General features: G+C 37.2%; 1 protein-coding gene across 1 annotated transcript; it reads right to left on the bottom strand.

Moving 5' to 3' along the window:
• Positions 1–292: 292 nt before the first annotated feature.
• LOC135697435 (transient receptor potential cation channel protein painless-like) lies at positions 293–6898 on the bottom strand. The gene is made up of 6 exons (XM_065217113.1): positions 6818–6898; positions 6495–6677; positions 2795–2980; positions 735–2553; positions 543–673; positions 293–487 (listed from the first exon to the last, which is right to left on the bottom strand). The coding sequence occupies exons 2-6, from the start codon at positions 6537–6539 to the stop codon at positions 374–376; spliced, it is 2295 nt and encodes a 764-aa protein (XP_065073185.1). The 5' UTR covers positions 6540–6677; positions 6818–6898; the 3' UTR covers positions 293–373.
• Positions 6899–20243: the final 13345 nt, after the last annotated feature.

The following is a 20243-nucleotide window of genomic DNA, read 5'->3' as shown; positions in this document are numbered from 1 at the left end:
GAATGCCTCGTTCGATCTCTGTCAATCTTAGTTCCATGGATTTACTCTTTCTGTTACGCTTACTTAAAATCTCCTTGGCATATTTCAATATTTTACCATCCATTCGGTAGACCGAAGGTGAACCGCAGCATCGAAAGGGGAGCTTTTTCGTATGACTTTGTTGGTCCAGCGCCTTCAATTCTATGTTACCTTCTACATCATCATTATCGCTCGATACTGGCCTTTGTACGTCGTTAGACGTATTGGGCATTATGTAGACGCAATGCAGGGGTGAATATTCCGGTAACGGTTGACAGAACGAAAATAGCACAATTCTCGAGCTGAAAAAAATATTTTGTCAGCTTTGAAATATGTTTAGGAAGTAGTAAGTCACTCACAGATATCCTTTGATGTCTAATGTTTTCAACGCATTCTCGTACAGGTACGTTTGATAGATAACATTCACTTTTTGAGACAGTCCTATTAATTCAGCTTCAGCTTTGATCGCCTAAAAATCAATCACTTTTTAGAAAATGAAAGCATTCCATTAATACGTTACATACCACAATGTCACTAACGGCCAAACCGTTGATCAGATTAAATATCACAATGGGAACAAAAAATATAAATATAACAAATATAAGGTAACGGGAGCTGTTGGAATCAAATGTTATTTCTGCAGCTTCAAATTCACCTGTAATGGGATATGGAAGTCATGCATTGAAAAGAGAAGATTCTTGAAATTATTCACTTACCTGTTAACATAACCAACGTTTTCAATAGAGAAGTTCCTATATCAGCGAAATTATTGAACTTGGAACTGTTGTCAATTTCCACGGAAGAGTTTTCTTGATCGTTTTCTACGGTACTCACATTGAATAATGTGTAGAAGCAGATGGCGAAGGAAATCAGGATTGCACCATACAACACCAAACACTTTATGAAATTTTTAGACACCGTCTTCAGCATCACCATGTGTGTGGATATAGATAGAATTGGCAATGTTCCTACCAGTAGGGTAAATTCTACAGCAGACAATAGAATAACAACAGCATAAATAACTTCGTTTTTCAAAACACCCAGAAGGACTGTGTACGACGTAAGGATTAAGGCCATCTCCGTCCAGTTCGCCATTGACTTAACGTACATCATTTTATGTAGAATCATCTGTAGGATTTCTCTCACCAACATGTATGTAGTACAAATTAATGCTGTCCAAAATAACAACTTTTTGAGATAACTATCGACGGCGTCCGGTCCATACCAACCTACCACGTACCATGTTATTGACATGAATAATAGGGTACACATTAAGAAATTAAAGTAGAAGTAGCGAATCAGCTGTTGCCACTTTATCAGCACAAAACTAGATATAACGGGATGCTTCAGCAGATGTTTTAAATCGGATGATTTTGACATGTACACAATTGGTAACATTTCATCTGCGGAGTTCTGTTCAGACTTCGGCGGAACCAGACACGAAAAATTAATTGTGATCTCATAATCATCATCTTCCGGTCGTTTCTCGTTGGTAGTTAAGCGTGAATCGAGAAAGGTTTCTAACGCTTCAGGACTGATGTCACAAATCGGCATTTCCTTGAACATGTTCTGTTTGCCAATGTATGCAGAATGTTCCAGCAGTAAATCCACTACCTCGTCAAATTTATATTTGACTGCGAAATGGAGTGCACTGAATCCCTTGCTATCTGCTGTATCGACTTCGATGCGTTTATCAACCAGCAAGCACTTGACGCATTGTACAAAGGGACAATTGCCCTTATTTTTGGAGAAATTTATTTCCTTAATGGCCAATGACAGAAGTGGTTGTTTGTTGATCTGTTCGATATCATTTTCCGTGTTTCCGAGCTTTGACAGCAAATACACTAGTATATCGCAGTTTCCGTAGCTACAACATGTGCCTAGAAGTGCTGACAGTTCCAAAGCTGAATAAGGGACGGAACCGTCTTCCACGAGTTTCTTCACCGAAGCTAACGTTCCAGACTTAACAGCAGCTTTCACTAGCTCTCTCATTTCTTGTTCCCATGCCCTTGGTTTATTTCTATGTTTATCCTTATATAGCTTGAAACCCATATCGAACTTTGCATCCTTGTATGGCTTCAACAGCGATTTAAGTACGTCCATATTTATCTCCATGGTGTAGGAGGGAATTTCAGTATCCGGGAAGTACTCTTCTATTTTCTTGCGAAGCTCTTCATTTCTGAACATGTCTACATCTACTTTCGCATTTTTGAGGCAATATACCAGTATTTCCTTTCGCCAAAACTCGGCATTCGTTTTCCAGTTTTTCGAGCTGGTTACAAAGACACCAAGCGGTGTGCGGTTTTCTGCGTTAGGAATGTTGAAATCTGCTCCTTTTTCCAACAAAACTTTGATGCATTCATAGTCGTTTTCCCAGTTCGAATCATCTATCTTCTCGAACAACATATGTAGAGGGGTTCGATTTTGATAGGTCTTGTCACTGTCAATCATCGAATTATTTAATAACGCTCGAATATTGTTGGGATCTCGCGATGATGTTGCAAAGTGAATTGGAAACATGCCATTATCGTTTTGCTAAAAGAGAGACAATGTTAATGCTTGTGGGTTCTGTAAGTTCTATAATTCTTCAATACACGACGTGTAAATATTTACATCATCTCAGGTAATCATAACTTTTTGATCTTTGAAAACAACGCGAATGCAAAAAATTGATTACTGAAATGATTACCTGAATTTTGTCAAAAAACGCATAAATATTTACGCTATGTGCAGCGAAAAATTGTCAACATGTGTGAATTGCTAAAAACAGTCTTACCATTTGCCCATCGGTGACGTTTTTCAGGCATTCCGAAATAAATTGAGCACTACCGCTTCGCTTACAAACTTCTTCGAAAACTGTAAATCCAGTGTGATCGTTCCGATAATTCGGGTTAGCTCCCTTTTTCAGAGCGTCCTGAAAACTTTCGAAGTTTCTCTCTTGCCAACTAGTTGCAAGCGCAAGCTGAAAAGATAGGAATAACGATAATACTTTCGAGAGTCCAGTGTTGATAAAAATCATTTCTTCGACACTCAAATTAGCTGAAAATCGAGGCATCCTTGAAAGGTAAACCAATTACCTGCAAGAGCAGCAGCGTTTTAATCTGAACACATTTTAGTTTCAACCCCGCCAATGCAGATGCCGTGCTAACTAAACATTGCTCAAACGTCATTTAACACATGGAATGGAGTAAAGTAGAGTGGAAGTACATACTGCTACAACTACAACAAATTTAAAAGGGCAATATAACCTGCAAATTTTCTACCTTGTTCGACTCTTGGAAGTCAATTTGGTGAAACTTTCTTCTGCCACCATGGCGCCTAAACGCAAAAGAAAAGGGGCAATCTCTTGATTCCCCTTCTGATGAAATTTATTTGAGCAATCAATTCGATTTTATTTATTTTATTTATTTTATTTATTTTATTTATTTTATTTATTTTATTTATTTTATTTATTTTATTTATTTTATTTATTTTATTTATTTTATTTATTTTATTTATTTTATTTATTTTATTTATTTTATTTATTTTATTTATTTTATTTATTTTATTTATTTTATTTATTTTATTTATTTTATTTTTTTTTATATTTTTTATTTTTTTTTATTTTTTTTATTTATTTTATTTATTTTATTTATTTTATTTATTTTATTTATTTTATTTATTTTATTTATTTTATTTATTTTATTTATTTTATTTATTTTATTTATTTTATTTATTTTATTTATTTTATTTATTTTATTTATTTTATTTATTTTATTTATTTTATTTATTTTATTTATTTTATTTATTTTATTTATTTTATTTATTTTATTTATTTTATTTATTTTATTTATTTTATTTATTTTATTTATTTTATTTATTTTATTTATTTTATTTATTTTATTTATTTTATTTATTTTATTTATTTTATTTATTTTATTTATTTTATTTATTTTATTTATTTTATTTTTTTTTATTTTTTTAATTTTTTTTATTTATTTTATTTATTTTATTTATTTTATTTATTTTATTTATTTTATTTATTTTATTTATTTTATTTATTTTATTTATTTTATTTATTTTATTTATTTTATTTATTTTATTTATTTTATTTATTTTATTTATTTTATTTATTTTATTTATTTTATTTATTTTATTTATTTTATTTATTTTATTTATTTTATTTATTTTATTTATTTTATTTATTTTATTTATTTTATTTATTTTATTTATTTTATTTATTTTATTTATTTTATTTATTTTATTTATTTTATTTATTTTATTTATTTTATTTATTTTATTTATTTTATTTATTTTATTTATTTTATTTATTTTATTTATTTTATTTATTTTATTTATTTTATTTATTTTATTTATTTTATTTATTTTATTTATTTTATTTATTTTATTTATTTTATTTATTTTATTTATTTTATTTATTTTATTTATTTTATTTATTTTATTTATTTTATTTATTTTATTTATTTTATTTATATAATTTATTTTATTTATTTTATTTATTTTATTTATTTTATTTATTTTATTTATTTTATTTATTTTATTTATTTTATTTACTTTATTTATTTTATTTATTTTATTTATTTTATTTATTTTATTTATTTTATTTATTTTATTTATTTTATTTATTTTATTCGAAAAATCAGAGATCAGTTTCATGAATTGACCACATTTACGAACATTACGGGTCTGCTTCTGAAGGACCAGATTTGTGACTTTCCGAATGCTAAATTTTCTCAAAAGGTGGTCATCTAACTTATTCATAGCTTTTCAGAAGATACCAGGAAGTTATCTCTTCAAATTACCCTACAATGAGAGTTTGTCCCCAATTAGGTCTAATCCTATATGGTACGTGTATTTGTTATGCCGGTTCCTATAGTACAGTCCCTATTACCCGTACTATACACTCAAAGATAAATTAAATAAAAAAAAGCTTAAAAAGTATGCAGATTCCCGCTTCACCTTATTGAGTCCGAGCCATGATCACTTCGGCAGTAGTCATTCATGATTAAATTCGGATTAATCTTTCCAGCATTAAATTTTATTCTTTTTGAATATTAACATATAATCAAAAAAGATTAAAATTCAATCAAAAATTATTAAAAAAGATTCAAAAATCATTAAAATTTATTCAAAAAAAGATAATTTTCAATCTATTTTTTTTCCTTTGGTTTGTTTTTTTCCGTCGATCTTGTTTTCCGTGCTGAGCACCAATGCTACCGACGTGCCAGGAAGGCAGCTCCCATACCTGGACCCTACCTATCGACCCATCAACTCATGAACCGGGGACCAACGGCTTTACTTCCCATCCGAAGGAAGGCGTGATCAGAGATGTTATGCCTCAGAACATCCCGGCGGCGCCGACTGGGATTGAACCCAGGCCTGCTGGGGTGAGAGGTAATCACGCTTACCACTACACCACCGGCGCCGTTAATTTTCAATCTAGTCAACCATGATTAAATTGGGTTTAATATCGGATGATTATTCTTTAGAAAGAGAGCATTAATTTTTAATCGTTCGATATGATTAAACTAAGTATAATTACAAATTGATCAAGCAAAATGGGAATAGTTTAATTTATCAGTGTATGAATCTTGTCTGTAGTCGACACCCTGTTACAGTCAAAATTCAGCTTGAAGCTGAGTGGAAAAAGTAAAACACTGATGTGCTTAATTTATGTTTTTGTTTTCTTCTAGAATTTCAAATGAAACTCAAATATTTCTAGCAAAATGACATATGTTTACATTCATTGCAATTATTGCACAGTTTAAAACGCGTTTGCTCACCCCTTGGAGGATTTTAATTAGACAGTTGCTTTTTAATTGGGTCATGTTCCAACCAGCGGAGGCCCAACTAACGATCACCCAACGAGCGAATTTCCGCTGTAATATATTATTGAATGGAGCAGCAAAATAATCTCGTAGTCCTACGCAGTGCGCAAAACAGTCAGGTTCATTGAGTCATTTTGATATGAATATGAACTGCCATCTGCCTCATCATTCACTGCCTCGTGAGAGTCTGAATGATTCAGAGGTAAACGAGTCACTGACAGCCGAGCACTCAGTCAGTAGCTCAAGTCAACACGTTTATTCTGCCGTGATGGTACCCAATATTTGTTTTGAATGACTGAGCGTACATTTTCTATGGAAAAATGACTCAATTACATGCTGTTTGAGCGAAGGCAAGCGGTGTGCGTCGCCTGCTCGTGAGTGACTGAATGTTTTTGTTGGCTCTTTCATTGCCTCGTCCTTTACCGTTTGGTACAAACGGTCTGCACAGAGCAATGGATTGAATAGTGCAGTGCTTTCACACTCAGCCTAGGCAGTCAATAATTTTAAGGTCTGGTCCTACGTCAACAATGCGGACATGCTTTGGACACAACCCTTAACTTTGTCCAACTAGTCTAATGCGAATACGAATAACTGTGTGAGCCACTCTAAGGCACACCCTTACTCTAGATTTACTATTATTATGCATACCTGTGGATCAACACAACACGATAGATGCATGTTATTCGTCCTCATCAACTATGCAGCCCAAACACACTGCAACTTGGTTGTAAAGTTGATTCTTCAACTGGCAGTGGGATCTCCTTTTTGTCTATTCGTCAACCGAGCAAAAGCTTCGCCACACACAGTCCAATCTGCTATTCGACTTGTACACTGAAAAAAGGTTTTCACAAAGTTTCTATTAGTAACTCACATAATATTTTTTCCAATAATAAAACTAATGGTTTTTATCTGTAGATCACATAACATAAGAAATTCACCCCATTTAATAACCATTATAAAAAATACCATACTCGAAAAATAATCCAAATGATAGAACTATTCAACAAATGGTTTTTGATGATACCCTGAACAGGTGGTTAAGCAAAATATCCATACACATTGTATTGATGTTGACAGACTTAGACTCCTACCACATAACATATGTGGAACTCGATCATCAAAAATCGACCCCATTTCAGTGATTTCAAGTGGTATAGAAGGACATCGATCTGTCAAATGGATTATACCAGCTGTAAAATGAGAAGGGGATCAAGGGGCCTGTCAATTATTTTGAATGATTCTACCGTGGTTTATAATTATATGTGTTCCTAGCACTCCTGAACTCATGTCTTACTATTTCCTTAACCATTTATGTGCTTTATTTAAAATTATACAAAGGAAACAGCCCTATTGTTGCGGTACGTTAGCAGCAACAATAGGGCTGTTTCCCCTAGCTAACTTTAATCAATTCATCACCTTGATTCACAAAAAAGCAAAACTGTGGTTAACTTGGAAGCAGGGTTACTTCCACTCACTTGCTATAAAAAAATGTTTTTCAGAATTATGAAATCATGAGATGATATAGTGATAATTAGTATTTGTAAGTTACAAGATGAGGACGGGAAGTATGTGTTTGACACATAAAATCTGTCATTATTGCTTTCAGTGCGTCACAATCAGCAATTTTACGACTCGTGAGTGCTCACTCTGAGTGAACGCTCACTAATCATAAGATCGCTTATTGTGACGCTCTGAAAGCAAAATTGGCAGGTTTTATGAGTCAAACACATACTTTAAACCCTCGTCTCGTTACTTAAGAGTACAGCATATCATTATATCATCTAATGATTGCATAATTCCGAAAAATATATTTTTATAGCAAGTGAGTGGAAGCAACCCTGCTTGGAAGTAACATGTATTTCCTTCTTGGGACACTTCCCATTTTTTGGAACCAATTGCATCAAACTTTGATTTCATTAGGAGGAGAAATATGACCGCGTAAATTTGGCATTAAGTGCTTACATTTTGAAGTCAAGAGAGAAGCAGCAAAATTTGGAACAAGAGTCAGAAGTACCATTTGAAAAATATTCAGTTTTTTGAGCTGAGCTTTGCATCGTTCCATTCGCAAGAGTTTTGTAAGCAGAACGATAAATGAAATCAAGTGCTTATCGATACCTGCAATACCCAAGATTTGATCCTTATTGATTGAAAAGGCAAAAGAGGAGCTACACACAATCATAACAAACTTTTTTTCGACCACTATGGCCACTATGTCATATTTAATTATCTTAAGATAAATCGTCCAGCTCACACCTTTGTAGGGGTAAGAGGTGGGACCATCATCATCATAAGGTCCCTGGGTGGGAATCCTAGCTAGCTGTATCAAAGTTAAGCACTATTTACTAACGAAAATAATAGTTAATATGCATCAACTGGATATTTCGTGACGTAATAAGTTGACTCAGTAAAAGCACAGTTAACAATATTTCAACATACCACAGACAAAATGATAGTTTTCAACGTTATACTCAAATCTTCGAATTGTTTGCATTAAATTATATTCAATTAACATAATTTCCGTCATGAATCCAATGCAAACCAATAAGATGAAGAAATGATGCATCTGTAAATAGGCAATATTACGGTATAACAACGCTCTTGATTGGCTTCTGACCGACTTGAAAGTACTAGTTAAGAAATCCTTTGAAAAGCCCCCTGTCGAGCTTGTCGAAAAAAGAATGCCCACACGTCAAACTCCGTCAAGCATTTAAACAGCGGACGAACACGATCTCATTGCACATTACCGTGTCTATTGACAATTCGCCTCTACGGTCACGCTGTAACTCTTCACTCCTATGGTAAAATCCCATACGCAAACATCAGTCTGTGCGTGAAACTTGGTGAACATTTCCTTAAGGGCCACCCACAATAGTCCGTCACCGTCACCGTCACCGTCACCGTCAGCGTCAACTGACAGCTTGGTTTGAGCCAACGCTATTCAGTTTAGCAACCCACAAAGATGCGTTGCGCTCACTGTGCGCCAGTACTAAAACGCTGACGCTGTGCTAAACTTTGAAAATTTTCAAAATTGACGCAGCGTCATGTTGCTGTTTTGTCACATCAGCGTAATCAGAAGCGTATTTTGTGCGTTGCTTTGAACACATCATGGAAAACATTGTTAGTAGGAATTTGCATTTGTAAGAAGGGCCAACCCCAATTTCCAAACAAATGTCAGTGATTTTTTTTTTCAATGAAATACAACTAGTGAAATAGCTTGTAGACAATTTAAATTTTTACAATGTTTTTTTTTATATTCTTTAACAATATTGTGTGACTACATATTTGGCCAACACATTTCGGTTAACGTATGCAGATCGTGTCGCATTGTTGCCTCGCTGAAGGGCCGCAGAGTTAATACATCTCAGAGGATCAACTAATGTACGCCATTCACCAGGTTCACTGACGTTCCCATCACCATCCCTCCTGACTCTGGACAGCCGTTTATATAAGTTGTCTTGAATTGGAGGTAGGTCAACAGTTGGATATGGCCGGAGCAAGTTATTCTTAAAAGGGAATGCAGCCCCCAACAATGAAATACGGCATCATTTCATTTGAGCCTGGCAACTTGCCCGGTGCTTGCAAATCCAACTCGCCATTCACCAATCGCCTCCCAAATTCAGAATTTTCGGACTTATTTTTAAATATGAAATCTTCTACCAAAAAATGAATAAAACGAGATTATGCTACTGTCAAAACGCAATGCGTGCCGCATGATTGTGCGCAAACGCTGCGTCAATGCGTCCGTCAGCCTTTTTAGTACATTGACGCTGACGGTGACGGTGACGGTGACGGACTATTGTGGGTGGCCCTTTACCCTTTGACTCCTATGAAAATCTCATATGATTCTGTCAATCTTTGCGTGAATAAACCACGGCTTGCTGGGTGAATGAAGAGATAAGAGAAAGTCCGCTAGATTTCATGCATGGGATTTTACCAGGAATAAAGAATTGCAGAGTCGCCGTGAACGTCAATGTTTACTTTTGTAGGGGCCAATGTTGCAAACGTAAACAATTACTTTTTGTGTGAATTTCTCGAAAATGAAAACTCCTTCAAGAAAACCAACACCATGATTGTGTAGAGAAAGAGTCCTCCTTTGACCTACGAGACATTTACGCAAGAAGCCATTATTTATGTTTTCGACATTGGTCTTTATGAATGCTCAGTGTCGATATCACGAAAATTTTATTTTGACAGATCGATGTCCAACTATGCCACTTATATCACTGAGGCAAAACAAAAAAGGGGTCAGATTTGAGTCAGCTTTTTGCATGAAGTTCCACATATGTTATGTGCTCCTACTGATTGGCAGCATTCACCGTTGACGAGTACAAATTTGATTAGATTGGCTTTTATCAGAGACGTTGTACACCTGCACAACTATAGGAATCTAATGCTTCTTCAGCCATCATCAGACGGCTATAACAAACATTTATTATAACTAACAAAGACATTCCCAACAAACAATTCAAAGTCACAAATAAGCATACACATTGAATAAATGCTGTATAACAGTGTGCAATGCTGAATAAAATAGGATGTCGAATTATGTGCTGAAAAAAGGTCATTGAGATCAATAGATGCGTCTTTATTCCGCCGTTTGCTCTGATATGATTAATTTCCCCATTAAAAGCTTTATAAACGTTGACTGTCTTCTTTATTCAGAACCAGAAGTTTGCTCTAATAACAAACTGAATAAGTGTAATTTTCACATACATTGTCGCTTTTATTCGACTGTTTTCAATTGATTGAATAAAATGCTTTATTAAACGTCTTATAAATGTTTTCTAGCTCCATTATTAGATTTCATTGCATTACTTTACAATATTGCTGTATAAAGGTGAATACACTCATCAAAATAGCTCTTATACCACCCAACAAACAATTCAAAGTCACAAATAAGCATATATATTGAATAAATGCTGTATAACCGTGTACAATGCTGAATAAAAAGAGTTGTCGAATTATGTGCTGAAAAAGCTCATTGAGATCGATAGATGCACATTTATTCCACTGTTTGCTCTGATCTGATTAATTTACTTATTAAAAGCTGTAAAAGTCTTAAATGTCTTCCCAATTCAACGCCAGAAGTTCGATCTAATAACAAACTGAATAAGTGTAATTTGTACATACATTGACACTTTAATTCGACTGTTTTCAATTGATTTAATAACATGCTTTATTAGACGTCTAATAAATGTTCTCCAGCTCTTTTATAAGATTTCATTGCATTACTTTACAAAATTGTTGAATAAAGGTGAATACAGTCAGCATAATAGCTCTTATACCGCTATGCATCCATGTTGTAATAACATGATTTGTAAATGCTTTATAAACGGCATATTAGATTCATTATTCGACAACACTGATTCAGTCTTACAACAAGGCAAAATCAGTAGAGTAGTGGTTACCGTTTCCGTTTTCCAATTAGAAGGTCGTGAGTTCAATCCCAAGCTCAACCCTTTTTTTTAACATTAATTAATTTTAATAGACGACGATCTTCAGCTCTTGATCCGTCTTAAAAATGTCCGTAGGAGGCAATATCAGAGAACACGCGATCCTGCTATGAAAGTTATCTGGCGGGATTTGCAAAAACAAATTAAAAAGCGATCCTCTGCCCTGAGGAACAAAACTTTTAAAAAACAGTGTTTCTAAATTAGACCCGAGTTCCAAACCCTTTTGGAAAAAAACCTCAAACGCCTACTCCACACACTTAGAAATTTTCGCCGACTTCGGTAATTTTTACCGAAATCTGAACAGCTGAACTGTACGGTAAAATTTATGCAATTTAATTCAAATTAATATGCAATTGCTAAGCAATTCGAGAGTTCCCATAATTTCAGTTTGGGTCTTACTAGTCCTATTGAGAATCAGGTTCCTCGGGATTATCTGAATATTTTCTCTCAGGAAAATATTTTTGATGATTTCTGGAGGACTGATTTGGACGAAGTATGGTCGATAACTAAAAAGTTTCATACTATGAAAGCTCCAGGTGATGATGGAATTTTTTATATCCTCTTTAAAAAAAACTCCTAGAGAGTACCTTGTCCTTCTTGGTAAAATTATTGAACAGATGTTCCCATTTGGCATACTTTCCTGATAAATGGAAAAACGCTAAAGCTGTTCCAATTTTGAAGCCGGATAAAACTCCAGCTGAGGCATCTAGCTAACGTCCAATAAGTTTGCTTTCTTCAATAAGTAAACTTTTTGATAATTTTAAATAGAATGATGCTTCACATCAATACGAACTCAATTTTTGCAGATGAGCAGTTTGGATTTCGCCATGGGCATTCAACTACTCATCAACTCTTAAGAGTTACGAATTTAATTCGTTCAAACAAATCTGAAGGCTGCTCAACTGGAGTTGCTCTTCTAGCCATAAAACAAGCATTCGACAGTGTTTGGCATGAAGGTTTGATTGCTAAATTGAATAAGTTTAATTTTCCACTCTAGTTCAAAATGAGTTAACTGACAGAACTCTGCAGTTAAATTATCAAAATTCCAAATCTGATCGACTACCTGTTAGAGCAGGAGTTCCTCAGGGTAGCATTCTTGGGCCTATATTGTATAACATTTTCACTTCGGACCTCCCTGATTTGCCACAGGGTTGCCACAAATCTTTGTTCGCTGATTACACAGGCATTTCCGCTAAAGGAAGAAGTCTTCGTGTTTTTGGAGCAGACTGCAGAAAAGTTTAGATATTTTTTCTTCTTATTTACAAAAATGGAAGATTTCTCCACAACGCTTCCAAAACTCAACTCAACAACTCAACAAACAAAAAAAAACAAAAGCGTCTTTATTGATGTAAAATGAACTCATTTGTTCATTTCGCTCGTACGTGACAGCGAAGATTTTCAAAACAAACGCAATTCATCTACACTGGGTTAAAGCGCTGCTCCTTGCGTAAATGATAAAAACCGGCACTATCAAACTTTTCGTTTCCGTTCTTCTTCCGCCCACATTGCTTTTGGGCCTTAAACTTCTAAACGAGGCTGAAAATTAGTAAGCCTAAGCGCGTTACGCAAAAAAGCCAAGCTAATCAATCTTGTTAAATTTGTCGAATCTCTTAACGGAATCCCTTTATGAAGAGCTTTGAGTGTGTTGGTTTATTATCCTTTGTCAAATTGTGCCCCTTTGTAACGATATGTTCTGCAACCTTGGATTTAAATTCATAATGAAGTCCTTTATCCATCACTTTGTTAGTTTTTTTTTACCTCTGCAATGTGTTCCTTAAACCTTGTTTCCAAAGTCCAATGTAGATTTTATTGCAATCTGGACAAGAGATTTTGTAGACTCCGGCTTTCCCTAAGACATTTATTGAATCTTTTGTTGATCCTAACAGTGACTTCAGCTGATTTGTCCTGCTGCTGAATACTAAATCTAGGCCAAAACTTCTTAACTTCGAAATCAATGGTTTGGTAATGTTTCTGTCGAAATTCACCGCTACCCGTTTTAAACCTGTGTAAGAGTTGCCGAAATACGCCAAAAAGGCCGATTTTCACCACATGGTTCACAGGATGCAAATTCTTCCCCTTAGCGATACAGGCAATCAAAGGAAATAGCTCACATTTTTTAAATCGCTAGACCCAAGAAAAAACAATTCAAGCAGTAATCGATAGGCGTATTTCGACAACTCTTACATCAGTAACCCAACAACAATTTGAGCTGATTTATAGCTGAATAAGCTATTAATTAGCTGAAGAAGCATATTTTTGTCTGAATGAGCTCTTATTCAGCGCACAATGTTTGTTGGGAACTGAAGGTTTAAAACGGGTAGCGGTGAATTTCGACAAAAACATTGGCAAACCGTTGAATTTAAAGGAAATAAACCAACACACTCAAAGCTCTTCACAAGCTAATCAAATTATCCGTCCACCATAAATCAAAACGCTTCGATTTCCCTTCAACTGATTTGCTACAAGTTTTGTCTTGCAAACACTTCACACACGATCAGGGGTTGAAACAGTTGACGTTTTTTACTACACTCGCTTCGTTGTCGTGCGCGACAGTCTGTTTTTATTCGTGCACTCATGCTCTACCGTCGTCTCTCTCACACAACACAACCGGTAGAATAACATTCGAGCGAAAAGAAAATTATCAAATAACTATCGTATGACATGAGTAATTTCGTTCTAATTCCTCAACTGGGTGTAAATTAAACCATATCTGATCAGAAATGTTATTCCTAGGACATCATTGCTTGCTATTTTCAGAATTCACACAAGCACAACATCAGCAGCTCTTATTATGAGAAAAACTAAAAAACATACATTCGTGACGGTCTTCGGCGACAGTGTCATATGACAGAGCCTATCGTATGACATTTGAGTTTGGTACTGTACTATGATAGCTTGTTTTCCAAGTGTCGGAGGCAAAAGCAGTCGATTATCACAGAAAATGTGTCGACTACCGTGACCGCTTACAAGACTGCACACGATACGATCGAGCATCAACCCAACCGGTAGTCAAACAAATTATGTAGGGGGCCCATGTGCTCCAAAATTTTCACACTTGACGGTTTGTGATATGCTTTTGCACTCTACGAAGCTTAATTCTATTTTAGTAGGTTAGAATAAGTCATTGGAAATGTATTGCCTTAAACCTAGTAAACTAATTATTCACTGAAGCCTGAAGTCACTGTAAACTATTCACGATAAAGCAACTATCTGGCTCCCTATCCGGACGACTGCAAGTAAGCGAATAATTCACAAGAGCAATTTAACAGTTTGATATGAATCATAAGACTAAACTTGGATAAACGAAAGCGTGTGGACTAAGTTAGCGCTTCACGAAAACTATGAATTGACACTCTCACACTCTGATCCATTAGATTGAACGGTACACGCAGTCCGATAATGAGTTTGACTTTCTGATAAAATTTTTCTTATCTAATCAAGGAGTAAAGCCTGGAACCGCACAGCTGAAACGAAAACGGAAAAAAAACTGCTGATTGCATCTAAAACTCGACTGTCCCAAAAATGCAAAAACTGTGATAAAAGTGCATGTTTCCGTTAAACCAACAATCAATACGAACCTAGCAATTTTAAACTGGCTCACTACTTGACTAAATAGCCTATTGGTCCCAAGCAAATCGATTAACGTTCCCCATTCTAGTTGACATTCTGGTACTGCACTATGTTTGTTTTGATTCGCTATGAAAGTTTGACAGATAAAATGAACATTGGTGGATTTTCCTGTGTTTCGAGGGGTGCATCGATTTAGCTTGGGACCGAAGCAAGTACCAGAGCTGAGCCGAAAAGTTGAGCGCGTTTCTTCGGGACCTACTAATCTTAGAGTTACCTCTATGGTTAAACCGCGTTGGTGTCTTCAGAGCACTTATTGCTTGCATCATAAGGAGTAAGTGCACCAAAGACAAAGACACTAAGACGATCAGACGGAAACTCGCACTTATATCACACTTTTCAATAAGTGAATATCTTTTTTCACTGCGTCCTAGCAAGAAGTACGGTCGACTTGTTTCGCGCTCCGTTGTTTTGGAAGTTTTCTCGGTATTCGCTTGATATAAATTATCAGTTTTTTCTCACTAAGTGACTTCTGGCATAGTTCCCGGTAAATTGATCGAAAAGTGAGTTTTTTTTAGTAGAAAGTGTCATTTTCGGAACGATTAATCCGTGCTATTGGTAATTCGTAAACCAATTTGGGCATCATCGTTGCGTGGTCACGCATACGCGCTTACGAATACGCGCTCACGTATCATAATTATCGAGTGTGAGCACCCGTTTCTACATCTACATCGTTCATCAATCATCGTGCGCCTGTGTGCGCTGAGTACCGAGCCTCGATCAAGTGCACGACAACGAAGGTCATCCACGCAGCGCGTCTCTTCCAGCCATCTGTGTAAACGCCTACACATATAACGCTCGGTGGTAGTAGTATAGAATTATCAGATAAGTTTTTGTTTTTTTTTTTGTTTCTTTACCTCCCCCATTAGTTAAATTTTCATTTTGTATTTCTGTGTTTGTAGTGTTTTCTGTGTATTGTGTCTGTGCGTTCAGTGGTTCACTAGTTGAACAAAATGGATGTTTTGTCAGAAGACGACATGGATGACCATTCATCTCAGAAAAATGATGATGTCATCCATGGTTCGTCGTCTCAGTCTGACAATGGGCAGGCTGAGAAAAGCTCCAGATTGCGGGCCTACCCGAATGACTCGACTGGCCCATGGGTTGTCTATTTTCAGCCCAAAAACAAACCCTTGAATGTTGTTCAGATATCAGATGATCTGACAAAGCGATTCTCTGCCGTGACCGAAATAACGAAGGTTAGGCACAACAAACTTCGTGTGACCGTCGCTAACCTGAAACAGGCCAATGAAATTGCTGTTTCCCAGTTTTTACACTGGAATATAGGGTGTACATTCTAGCCTCTGATGTGGAGATCGAAGGCGTGGTCACTGAGGCGAGCCTGAACCCCGAGATACTGGAGAAGCAAGCGGTTGGCCGATTCAAGAACCCCTTGCTTCCTCCGGTAAAGATACTGGCCGTTCATAGAATGAAGTCGGTATCGCTCAGCGAGGGTAAAAAGAGTTTTACCCACACAGACTCGTTTCGGATGACCTTTTCTGGATCTGCCCTTCCTCAATACATCGAGCTGGGAAAACTTCGTCTTCCTGTGCGGTTGTTTGTACCTCGGGTCATGAACTGCCAGAATTGTAAGCGGTTGGGACATACGGCCTCCCACTGCGGCATCAAGGCACGCTGCTCCACATGCGGGGAGAAGCATGAGGATGGCGCCTGCGCAGCTACTGCACCAAAATGCGTGTACTGCAACGGAACTCCTCCTCATGCTCTCTCGTCGTGCCCGGCGTACAAACAGCTCGGGGACAAAATGAAACGCTCCCTTAAGGAACGTTCCAGGCGGTCTTTTGCAGAAATGCTTAAGACAGCCACGCCATCGACCAATGACAAAAATCCCTTTTCTCTTTTGTCAGATGACGAGACTGACTCTGACTTGGCTGAGGAGGGAACTTCTTTCAGTTTTCCGGAAGGTTCTGCACGGAAACGAAAGCGCATCCGTTCGCGGATTGTTGCAAATAAAGAACCCCAAATCAGCTTGCCCAAATCAAGGAGTGGTGGAAAAAAGGAGACTTCTACTCCTCCTGGATTCCGCAGAACTGACTATACCCAGGATTTTCCACCTCTTCCGGGGACATCCAAAACCCCTGATGCCCCAATTTTAAGAACAGAAACCCCTTCTTCATCTGGGTTGTTCTCATTTGATGACATTGTGGACGGTATTCTCAAATACCTCAACATTTCTGATCCTCTGAAAAGCATTGTCCTCACATTGCTTCCCACTGTGAAATCCTTCTTGAAGCAATTGACTTCAAAATGGCCCCTTCTTGTAGCTATCATCTCATTCGATGGATAATTTTCCAAACGAGGTCGGGGATTTGACCACTGTTCTACAGAGGAATTGTCGAAGTCTTATTCCGAAATTAGATTCGTTCAAGTATTTAGTCCATAACAATAATTGCGATGCATTTGCCCTCTGTGAAACATGGCTCTCTTCAGATTTCTTTTTTATCTAGTTCGTTTATTTGGAAGGCTCAATCGCGTTAGCTTTACGGAGCCGATAATTCATTGTTCACTGTGTGTAACAAAATTCACTTAATTCTATGTCTAGTAGGAGTTGGGCCGATTACTCGCGGCTTACTCGAGGTTAGAAGGGTACATTTTCGAAGGATAGGATCAGGGGAGGAGCTTGGGGTAGGGTTTCGTTGTCTCATCAGAGCGGTGTCGCCAGTATGAACGGTAGTGCTGTTCTAGCTTCGTCCGGAGTTCGACCGGCTATGGTGGGTGACCAGTGGGCGACGATGACACTCATCGAGCCGGGGGGACAAGACAAACAAAAACTAATAAAGAGAGACAAAAGAGAAAAGGAATTAAATTCTTATACTAGACATTTGAAGAAAAACATAAACGGACTGCATATAGCAGAGATCACGGGTTGCCAACATGTCTCTGATAGGAACATAGGGTTGTCTTTCTTGGGCCTCGAGGGTATTCAAAAGTCGCTCTCTGGCGGCGTCATTATCCGTACATTGCCAAACTGCGTGTCCGATGTCATCGTAACCGTTTCCACACCGACAGATGTTGCTGTCCACGAGGTTTATTCTATTGAGATGAGCATCTAGCGAGTAGTGGTTGGACATAAGTCTACTCATCACGCGAATGAAGTCACGGCTTAAGTCCAAGCCTTTAAACCACGCTCCCGAAGAAACATTCGGAATAATTGAATGTAATAGGTTTGCCAACTCGAAAAGGTACTCTGACGCACTAAATGGTAAAATTCATCGTGTGAAATTTGCCTGTCATAAAATTCGCCTTCCTGCGCGCCCACCTTTGCGAGAGAGTCCGCCTTCTCATTGCCTGGGATTGAGCAATGTGAGGGGACCCATACAAAGGTAATCATATATGATCTTTCGACCAGCACACACATCTGCTCCCTTGCCTTTGAAAGGAAATAAGATGAGTGCCTACCTTGTTTCATCGACCGAATAGCCTCAATCGAACTGAGACTATCCGTGAAGATGAAGTAATGGTCTGCGGGCATGTTGGAAATCATCCCCAATGCGAAGTTGATTGCTGCCAGCTCAGCAACAAAAACGGAACAAGGTTCCTGAAGTTTGCGGAAGGCGCTAGAGTTTTCATTGAAGACACCGAAGCCAGTGGATCCATTGAGACGGGACCCGTCTGTAAAATATCTTTTCATGCAATTGACTTGTTGGTACTTTTCAGTAAAAATACGCGGAATAATAATAGGTCGAAGTTGATCGGGAATCCCATGAGTTGCTTGTTTCATGGTCAGATCATATTCAATTGAGGAACTGCGATTGGTGAAGTGAACACGGTCTGGAGTATAACAAGGAAGACGCATATCTGATGATATGTAGTGGTGGTAGATTCTCATAAATCGAGATTGTGTGTTCAGCCCAAGAATTTCTTCAAAATTAGTAATTATAAGGTGTTCGTCACTCTGCATTTGATTAGTATTCTGAGAGAGAGCTCCCAGAAACGGTTCTGGAGGGGTGTTACTCCTGCCAGAACCTCGAGACTCATGTTATGCGTTGAGTGCATACAGCCTAGAGCAATACGCAGACAACGATATTGAATTCGTTCCAATTTTATTAGGTGACTTTTTCTTGCCGAGAGAAAGCAGAAAGAGCCGTACTCTAGAACAGAGAGAATAGTTGTTTTATAAAGCGTTATGAGGTCTCCCGGATGAGCACCCCACCATGTGCCGCAAATTGAACGGAGAAAGTTGATCCTCTGCTGACATTTTTGCTTCAAATACGTAATATGGGCATTCCAAGTGCACTTTGAATCAAACCAGACCCCAAGGTACTTGAAAGACAATGATTGGGTAATGTTTCTGCCCAAAAGATTAAGCTGCGTTTGGGCTGGGTACCGCTTTCGAGTAAACACTACCAGTTCAGTTTTCTGCGGCGAGAATTCGATCCCTAGATTCATAGCCCAAGAAGACAAGTTATCTAAGGAATTTTGCAATGGTCCTTGCAAGTCCACGGCATGTGGACCTCTTACGGAAACCACACCGTCATCTGCAAGTTGTCTTAGCGTGCATTGTTCTGCCAAACAGTTGTCGATATCTTTGACGTAAAAGTTATAAAGAAGAGGGCTGAGACATGAGCCTTGGGGCAGGCCCATGTAACTAATTCTGGAAGTTGTCAGTTTTCCAAGAGAAAAGTTCATTTGCTTTTCTGACAACAAATTGTACAAGAAATTATTTAAAATTCCAGAAAGTCCACATCTGTGCAGATTGTCTGACAGAATTTCAATGGAAACTGAATCAAAAGCCCCCTTAATGTCCAAGAATACTGAAGCCAATTGCTCCTTGTGCGCAAAGGCCAGTTGAATATCTGTGGAAAGCAACGCTAGACAATCGTTTGTTCCTTTGCTCTTGCGGAACCCAAACTGTGTATTTGATAGCAAGTTATTTGATTCGACCCAGTGATCGAGTCTCCGAAGGATCATTTTCTCCAACAATTTCCTAATGCACGAAAGCATAGCAATCGGACGGTATGAGTTATGGTCAGACGCTGATTTGCCAGGTTTTTTAATGGCTATTAATTTGACCTGTCTCCATTCAGGCGGTACAATGTTGTTTTCTAGCAAGGAATTGAATAAATCTAGCAAGCGTCTTTTAGCGATATCTGGGAGATTTTTCAGAAGATTGAATTTAATCATATCGCTTCCCGGTGAGGAGTTGTTCGATGAAAGAAGAGCCATAGAGAAATCCAGTATTGAGAATGGTCTATCCAGAGAGCCGCCGCTAGGAGAAGCTTCTCGAAGAATATTTTGTGCTGGAACTGAGTCCGAAATCGAAATCGAATATCCATCGGTTGGAGTATTCTTCACT

The sequence above is a fragment of the Ochlerotatus camptorhynchus genome, unplaced genomic scaffold (assembly GCF_037179485.1).
Source record: "Ochlerotatus camptorhynchus isolate MF236.1 unplaced genomic scaffold, CSIRO-AGI_Acam_v1.1 ptg000070l, whole genome shotgun sequence".
Taxonomy (NCBI): domain Eukaryota; kingdom Metazoa; phylum Arthropoda; class Insecta; order Diptera; family Culicidae; genus Ochlerotatus; species Ochlerotatus camptorhynchus.
Note: the sequence above shows the minus strand (reverse complement) of the source record. Positions and strands in the feature narration are given on the sequence as shown.

Bases quoted from the DNA above. Each gene is read 5' to 3' on its own strand.
- LOC135697435 (XM_065217113.1), bottom strand. From the start codon at position 6,539: ATGAGGACGAATAACATGCATCTATCGTGTTGTGTTGATCCACAG. The intron at 2,554-2,794 runs GTAAGACTGTTT...TCTCTCTTTTAG, and splicing joins ACGTCACCGATGGGCAAATG to CAAAACGATAATGGCATGTT. The intron at 674-734 runs GTAAGTGAATAA...ATCCCATTACAG, and splicing joins AACGTTGGTTATGTTAACAG to GTGAATTTGAAGCTGCAGAA.